Source organism: Oryzias melastigma, linkage group LG16 (genome assembly GCF_002922805.2).
Source record: "Oryzias melastigma strain HK-1 linkage group LG16, ASM292280v2, whole genome shotgun sequence".
NCBI classification, from domain to species: Eukaryota; Metazoa; Chordata; class Actinopteri; order Beloniformes; family Adrianichthyidae; genus Oryzias; species Oryzias melastigma.
In genome coordinates this window covers 15972984-15981548 of record NC_050527.1, presented here as the reverse complement: position 1 = coordinate 15981548, position 8565 = coordinate 15972984, and the positions used below count along the sequence as shown (strand labels likewise).

General features: G+C 37.4%; 1 protein-coding gene across 2 annotated transcripts; it reads left to right on the top strand.

Moving 5' to 3' along the window:
• The first annotated feature begins 1057 nt into the window (after positions 1-1057).
• LOC112144045 (cleft lip and palate transmembrane protein 1-like protein) lies at positions 1058-8205 on the top strand. Of its 2 annotated transcripts, XM_024268353.2 has the most exons (17): positions 1063-1965; positions 3326-3417; positions 3500-3677; positions 3762-3880; positions 5115-5193; positions 5274-5391; positions 5461-5555; positions 5648-5732; positions 6329-6429; positions 6597-6647; positions 6724-6774; positions 6855-6937; positions 7159-7193; positions 7268-7323; positions 7445-7489; positions 7590-7723; positions 7827-8205. In XM_024268353.2, the coding sequence occupies exons 1-17, from the start codon at positions 1765-1767 to the stop codon at positions 7885-7887; spliced, it is 1584 nt and encodes a 527-aa protein (XP_024124121.1). In that variant the 5' UTR covers positions 1063-1764; the 3' UTR covers positions 7888-8205. The 2 variants fall into 2 exon arrangements, with proteins under 2 accessions (XP_024124122.1, XP_024124121.1); XM_024268354.2 differs by lacking the exons at positions 7159-7193; positions 7827-8205 and having other exon boundaries at positions 1058-1965; positions 7306-7323; positions 7590-7686.
• The last annotated feature ends 360 nt before the right edge of the window (positions 8206-8565 follow it).

The following is an 8565-nucleotide window of genomic DNA, read 5'->3' as shown; positions in this document are numbered from 1 at the left end:
CTCTTTCCAAAACTTTAAGATTCTCCTGTATTTCACTAGGTAACATGAATGTACCTGAAAAAGCATGCATAATTAGGATTCATAATTCTGCAAATGTTAACTTTCTGTTTTACAACCCTTAACAGTAGGTTGTAAATAGTACTACGTATTGATCACTCAAGTAATAACTTTCTCTTCTTTAGATGTGACCAGCTTTCTTTGAATCCAACAGTATTGATAGGAGACATTGGCATTTTCATTAATACATTTCTTAATTACCTGTTTGACTTGATCAACTACGGTTGGATTATTAGGAAGACCCACATTTAATCTCCAGATTGTGTTTCTTGACCTGCTTTCAAGAGTGGCAGCCCGTGCATTTTAGAGCTGAGCCTTCAGTCTTCCTCCATCAAAACCATCCTTGTTAGTTAGATTCATATTTCTAATCATCCTGTTACATATAAATATAATTTTATGGATCAATTCCATTATAAATGGATCATTTAAATAGACTGAATTCACTACCATTTCAAATATTGTAAAAACAAACTGCAAGTCTCCTCCCACAGCAATAACACCAAATATGAAAGCACAATTGACAACTCATTCAACTTGAAAACAAGTATTTTTATTTAAATCATTTTTATTTACAGCAAATCCAACTTATTTAAAGCTGAACTCTATCCATTAAGGAAGATCAGCAGGAGATTTCCTGCAAAATCCTGGATGCTGTTCATTCAAGACAGATCAGAGCGCTGTATTAAGCTGGAGAGGGATGACTGGAAAAAGTTTTTCCTGGTGCTCCAGAAATCTCGGGGGGTCAATGAGAGTGATAGACACTAGTTTTTCATGGTCTTGAAACCTTTTTTTGTCTGGGAAATGAGAAATTCCTCTGAGAACCTGTCAGTAATGAGCACCTGCAGCTCAATGCTTTCACAGCAGCTGTGGTGCGTTCAGTGCCGGCGTGGAAGTTCTCATACTGACCTGTTTGTTGTTCATCATTGTCACAAAACTCTGTTATTCTCACCAGACAGAAATGCTGGAAGGCTGAAATCCTTTTCCCTGCAGAGTCAATCGCTAGCTTCAGGGTTGGTTTGGCTTTTATGACGATGTCTAATTTTTCCAGAAAAGTCCATCTTAAGAATATTTTTAAAGTAACTATTTGTGGTGTAAAACAGTTGTCGGTAATTTTCTTCTTCTTCTGAAATAAAGTGTAGGACATAAGGGTAGTTGGTATGAGTGAGAAAGTTACAGTACAAAGGGAGGCAGATGATTCGCTGTGCATCCGAAAGACATGAAGTTTACATGGAAGAGCCATATAATTTATGAGAAAGATCAACTGAGACTATATTTTAGAGATTTAGAGATGCAATAAGAGAAAGAAAAATGGAAGAAAAAAAGCACAAAAAAGATAAAGAAACAAACAATAAAAGAGTTATTTGTAAACATTCCTCATGGTTTTTGCTGCATTGTTCAGTGTTATTCAAACACAGTAAAGGTAGTATTGCCAGTTATAATAAGCATAATTTGTAATGACAAATATTTCGGTCTGTGTGTGTGTTTTTATTATTAAAAAGTGTAAAATTAAGTTTTCTGCAACGTGTGTGTTGAGGATCAGCAAGCTACCAGAGCGCATGCGCAGAGATTTGTAATCAGCATCAGCACCCCTGCTGCCGCCGGATTCAGGAAACCGGAAGGATGCTGCAGACCGATGGTTGGACGGTTTGATGTCATACCCGAACACTCCATACATTGCGTACGTTGAACTCAGTTATAGAAGGAATCATGTTCCCCTCGTGCTATCTGAAACCGGCGGACAGCGGCGGGAAACGGAGCGCGCTCGCGAAGCTGCTGCTCGGGGTCTTCGTGGTGTACGCGCTCCACACCGCCTGGTTGCTGTACGGCTTCCTCAACAACAAACCCTGCGACAGAAGCAGAGGAGAGCTCTGCATTTCCTCCTACTTGCTGAACAGACCAAGACTGCAGGTACACCAGCTCCATATCGTTGCTCTTTATTGTTAGGCGAAACGCATGCTCGCGAGAAAAGCACACAGATCCGTTTGTTATAGGAGTGTAAAGAGGATTTCTTCAGTACCGTGATAATTTTCATGGCAACACGAGATTTAAAAAAATATTCAAGCTTAAATATTTTTTATCAAATTTACTACTCATAGTATAATAAAAATATAGATTCTAATATTGGTGCTAATGTATAATATACACTATTTTATTATCATTATTTACAGGAACACAATGCTTTTGTTATAGGGCTTTTTTAAACATTATTTTTACTTTACAGTTTGCTTTAATAATTTACCTCTAAAACTTATATACGTGTGTGTGTGTGTTTTCTTCATGGCAATGCTGGATATCCACCCTCCCCAGCCTCTTTTTAAACAGATATACTTTACATTGCAATACACAATATTTCCACAATGAACCTGACATTGGCCCCAAACAAAAAAAAAAGAAAAATCTCAATTCCAAGAGGTCAAATTAATTATTTTTATTGTTATTTTATTTTGTACTGCAAAAATTGCAAAAGTTGCCACTAAACTATTTTTATGTTCCATAGCAAAAGATCAAATGTGTAAAGACAAAATTTATTATGTATAAATCCACAAACAAAGCAAAGATTAAGTCAAAACAGTGTAAAAAAATGTCTACAAAAAAAGGAAAGTTCCACTCAGTTACAGAGATTTGTTCTAGTAGTTTTATATATCACAACTCTTGTTGAGTCTGTTTTAAACCATTAATTTCAAAGCTTTTTTTTACCTTCATGCTAAATTTTTAATGAAAAGAATACTAACGGGTGTGTGTTATTTCTGCTTCATTGTGAACAGCTGATTGGCAGGCACGCGGGTGAGTTCAGGGACTTTAGACCTAGTGTTATTTTTTAAAATAGTGTGATGTAGGAATAATTTTATTTTTTTTTAGCCTTTATTGTTATAAGCTTGTGGAAGGTTAAAATTTCATGCTTAAAACCATAAAGTTTTATTCTATTCTATTCTATCCTTATATATAGTAAATATTCTTGTTTATTCATACCTTTGTAAGCACAGCATCATTTTCAATAATCACTAATTATTGAATTACTATCTATATCTTTTTTTCTGCAGGTTGGATAAATTATATTTAATAATTAGTTTCTAGTCTTGTGAGATGCATTTGAGCAACATTTTTAATTCATGTCACAACAAACAATCCAACATAACCTGGACAATTGCATAGTAAAGGGAATATTTTAGATTATGAAATGTTTTTGAAATTATTGAGAGAACAAAAGGTCGTTTTCTTGCATTGGGAGTATGCTCTGATATGAATAACTTTCTCTTACTGAACTCAGCTGAGTGTCTTTACCTGCCTCGTGCCAGAGGACAGCCAACTCCACCCGGTTCTGAGGGTGGAACCCTTTGATCCTTTCTCCACATTTGAAAGGTGAGTTTTTTACACAAGTTACATTGTCACAAGCCCAAATTGATGACGATTTCAAGCACAAACTCTGTACATTCCTTAACAGAGAGGTGAATGTGTCTCTGCCAGAGGAGACTCGGGCTAACGGCACTCTGTATGCAGCTGTGTATGTTCACAAAGTGGGAGTTTCACCTTTGGAAGACAGAAGAGAAGTCCACTATGCAGCTCAGCTCACCGCCTACATGAGTCCTGTAAACAAAGAGAGCCAGAAGGACTCTCAGAAGGTAATGTGAGGGGGGTCACAAAAGCTTGTGTTTCACCCAGAGGTCACCTCTGCAGATCTGCAGTTTGTTTTTGCTCTACTAAAGGTTGGATCTGTCAGACCTGTGTCCCACTGGAGACCGCTCCTGTCAATCACCATGATGTCAGAGGACTTCAGCTTCAACAAGGCGGGGCTTCCCAGTGACGTACGCCGCTACATGAGAGTGTTAGTAAAGGGCAAAAGCAGGAGGACATTAACCCTTTAACTACTAAACCGAGATAAAGACAATTAAAAAAATAAAGTTTTTTGCTGCAATTGCTTTGGGGGGTTTATACACACTCCACACATAGGGTTGGGTATCGCCGATAACTACAAGAATCGATTTGATTCAGTTCACCAGAGCCTGGATCGATTCTTTTGATCCTCTCAATTCAATTCAATTTTGAGTTTACACGGTTTACAAATTTAGACACATTTGTTTAGAAATAAATTATATGTACACATATATGTTTGGAAGATTTTCATATTAATCTTATACAGTTCACATACTATTAACTTTATTAGTAAAATAATAATGAGATTGTTAATACCATACAGTGTTACATGGACTCTTAAACGGAAAAGCTCCAACAATTGTTCTGCCTGTCCTGGAGGGCTTTTCAGTTTGACCACTAGGTGGCGTTCGCACTATAGCATTACACCTTTTTCCAGAAGAAGAAGAAGAAAGAATGAGCAAAAAATGATGCTTAAGACCACAAATGGTTGCTTTAAAAAATATTTACTTGAAAAAGTTAAGAAAATTCATGCCTGTGAGTTCATAAAGATGTTTAGTTAGTCAGCAATGCATGTTTAGGTCAACCAAGCATTAGCTTTCCTATGGGAAATCCCATTATACGTTAGCATCAAGCTACCGGACTTTAGCATTATGCATTAGATCAGCCTCTGCTTTTATGGATCGATTATTGATCTATTAAGCTTAGATTGATTCAGATCGACTAGTCGATTTTATCAACCTTAACCTAAAATACACAATTAAATGTTTTTAGTATTGTTTTTATTATTTTTTCTACAGTTTATTGTATTTAAAAAAAAAACAGCATTTCACAGTTTCTCTTATTACGAATTAAAAACAAGTACGTGAAAAGGAAGTAACAAAATTCTTCAATTATTTTTTCTGTGAGGGTCACCAAGGAACATGTATTCCTGAATCATTAAAATATATTACATTTTACATAACATTTTACTTAAAAATATCACAAATATCTGACAGGAAGATATAATGGAAAGAGTGAAAAATTAATGCATTAAAAAAGATTTAACGATGCTCCTAAAGATAACTTCATTTTTTTTAAACTTCACTGCTGAAGTGAGATGTTGCTCCATGTGTTGCTAACTTCAAACCTTTCAGGCTTTGCTTGCATACGTTTGAAAAACGTCCTATCTTCTCTTTTTTTTGCAGCTTTCAGGAGGGCAGACAGATGATGTACCTGCCCCTTCTGCTGGTCAATGAGCTCAGCTCCAGAGTCAAAGACCTGAAGGCATGCAGGTTTCTCCCTCTCTAGTGTTTCACATGTTTCAGTTGAGGACTTCGATAATCTCCTCTTTCATGCTCAAACAGGAGATCAGCAGCAGCAGCGAGCAGCTCCCCCTCACCGTCTCCTACGAGGGAATCTCTCTGAGGAAATTCCGCTTTTGGATCCATCTGCATGACATAGTTTACTCCCTTCGACAGTTCGGTGAGGATAAGAATCCTTTCTGCAAGTACTTAGTTTGTGAGAAGTTTCATAAAGCTCCTGTATCCTAAGGCTTCAGCGAGGAGAATATCGATGAGATCAAAGAAACTCTGGTCGGCTCCAACCTCTACCTGTTGGTGCTGACTGCCCTCATCACGGCTCTGCAGGTGAGATCAAACGTTCCTTTCCTGCTGGAACTGACTCACTTCTGAGAACTGTTGGGTTCTGAACGGTGAGGTGTCTTTGTGTTTTTGTGCAGCTCGTCTGTGAATTTCTCGCTCTTAAAAACGACATCTCATCATGGAGGAAAAAGAAGAGCATGGCAGGAATGTCCAGGAAGACGGGTAATTATCATCACATTAAAGATTCACTCCAATCATCTTTTAGCCAAAATTAACAAACCTGTGTTGTTTTCAAGGACGTACTTTCTGCAGAGCAGCAGGAGTTCCTTGGAAATTTGTCTCTGAATTAAGGGCAGAGCAACCCCGGCCCCCTTTCCCCTTCCCGTTGTTGAGAGCTCTCTGTTCATGTACTCTCCTGGTAGCATACAGCTCCTCAAAACCAAACATAACCTCAGCAATGGAACAAAAATAGCGAGTGATATTGCAGTTTTGATCCAGTTCAGACGAGGAAAACAAAGAAGTTCATGGATCTATTTGTCTGCAAGTAGAGGCATCAGAACAGAGTGGAGCAGGAAGCTTGTGGCCTGCCACTAGTAGATTTTATGTAACATCTACAAGACTTTTCCACTTGCATTTTTTTTATCTGTTCCTGTTTCATGTTTATTTGAATACAGGAAAGCATCTTTAAGCTTAATTTTCATAAGAAAAATGCCAAAAAAACATGTTAAAAAGATAAAAAATCCAACTTTCATCAGAGTGGGTCTTTAAAAGCAAAGACAGTATATTGAAAATGACTGTTCTTTTCTCTCTATCTGCAGTTTTGTGGCGATGTCTCTGCACATTGTTGATTTTTCTCCATCTGCTGGAGGAGACCAGTCTTCTGGTGCTGCTTCCTGTTGGACTGGGAGCATGCGTGGAGGTATAGTCCATGTCTGACACCTGTCTTAAAGTCCCCTTATGACAATTTTTTAATGATAAAAAAATGTTGCCAGTAATTCTTAATTATGATCATGAAGTTTTTAACCAAAATCCCACAACCTAAATGTCTTAAAAAGCCATTTTTCATGTAGATCTTTTTCTCACCAGGTGTGGAAGGTGTTTAAAGTCTTTAAGATCCAGCTGAACAAGAAGTTTCATGTGAGTAAGAATCTTCCATGCTCTCTGTGGGTTTGCAAAGTGAACAGAGGAAGTCTGAAACTGTTCCTGCCTGCAGATAAAAAAGCTGGATGAGGACGAGCAAAGGACTGTCGAATACGATGAGCAGGTATCTGCCTCAATCATCTGTGCTCTGATTTGGTTAGAATCTGCATCTGGATTTACGATTTTTGTCTTTTTTCCCTTCAGGCGTCCAGATACTTGTCCTACTTGGTGTACCCTCTGTGCATCAGTGGAGCCGTTTTCTCGCTGGCCTACTTACGACAAAGAAAGTGAGTATAATCACCAGATTCCTGTTTAATCTCACTGTTTTGGGCTCCTGTGACACTCAAACTCTCAAATTCAAGTCAGAAGATTAAAAATAAGTTAGATTTTATCGTTTTAATCCAAAATTGATAATTTCTTGTGTTGATAAACCTACCAGACTCATCATGTCTGACAAAAGCTTTAGTGTGTGGTGCTGTCAGATGTTAATCTCACTTTGTGTTGATAGCTACTATTCTTGGCTGATCAACAGTTTTGTCACAGGTGAGTCTTCTCACACTCACTCCTACCTTTAAATAAAGTTTTATTTTTAAAATCCTAATCAGATTTGTCTTTAGGAGTGTACGCGTTTGGCTTTTTGTCCATGGCTCCTCAGGTTTTCATCAACCACAAGGTGAGACCAACCCGACTGCAGAACAAAGAACAAAGTCTTCATGTTGGAGAAAATGGATTTGAAAAGTTATTATGACAATCCTGTTGATTTTTTTTTTCACTTTTTTAATTTTTTGCAACAGTTGAAGTCTGTGGATCACCTGCAGGGGGCAGCATTGATGTACAGAGTAAGTCTTAGACTTCTAATCAATTAAAAGTACAAATGCAGCTCTGACAACAATGTTGAGTTTTTTTTTTTTTTAACATCTATAATTCTTTTACCTCCAGGCTTTGAACACGCTGGTTTCAGATGCGTGCTCTTGCACCTCCTTCTTCTCCTCCACTCCATTCTTCTCCTCCTCCCACCAGCTGTCCTGCTTCAGAGACGAGCTCCTCTTCTTCCTCTACCTCTACCAGCGAAGGTACTGACACACAGTGTGTCCTTCATGTCTTAAGCATATGTTTAATTGATTCTATCAGCTTCCAAACTTAACACGAACACCATTCTTCTGTTTTATTTTTTAGACGCTATGCCCCCAAATCCAGAAAACGGGAGTCTGCTAACAAGAAAGTGAAGACCCAGTGATGACAAGACAAAAAAATCTGTTCAAGACTGAAAGCACAAAACCATAAGAGGCCAGTTTATTTAAAGAAATGCTCAAACAGAGCCAGAATAAAGACACTAATCACTGAATGATTTCAGAGCTGCTGCTCTGCTTTAAGCAGCTGTAACGTTTAGGAGATTCAGTGTTTTCTTGAATTCTTTTATTGAAACAAATCGTCTTCTACTTGCATGATTCTGCTTTTTATGCCTACAAAGTGAATGAAACTTTCTTCCAAACTTCAGTGGAAATGATTTTTTATTTGTCTGTATCAATAAAGAAGTTCTTGAAGAGTTTTCAAATGGTGAAACCAACAATTCTCCATATGAGATTCAGTTAATCATGTTGTTGTTGTAGGAAGGATTTAATTTGAGATCCTATCTGCACATTTTAAACATATGTACAGAATATTACTGATCTTTGATCTATATTTTACTTTAGCAACTTGTCAGGTCAGACTTTTTGTTATTAGTGCAGCATTGGATCCAATAAACCAACATTTAACCTGAAGGAAGCTCAACAGAATTACTGTAAATACATCTTTTTTCTTTTTAATTTCATGATGTACCATATTTTCTATAAGTCTCAGTTTTTTTCATAGTTTACCCAGGGGTGCACATTATACTCAGGAGCAACTTACTTGTGTGTTAAGACAATTATTA

Bases quoted from the DNA above. Each gene is read 5' to 3' on its own strand.
- LOC112144045 (XM_024268353.2), top strand. From the start codon at position 1,765: ATGTTCCCCTCGTGCTATCTGAAACCGGCGGACAGCGGCGGGAAACGG. The intron at 3,418-3,499 runs GTGAGTTTTTTA...ATTCCTTAACAG, and splicing joins CCTTTCTCCACATTTGAAAG to AGAGGTGAATGTGTCTCTGC. The intron at 7,724-7,826 runs GTACTGACACAC...TTTATTTTTTAG, and splicing joins CTCTACCTCTACCAGCGAAG to ACGCTATGCCCCCAAATCCA.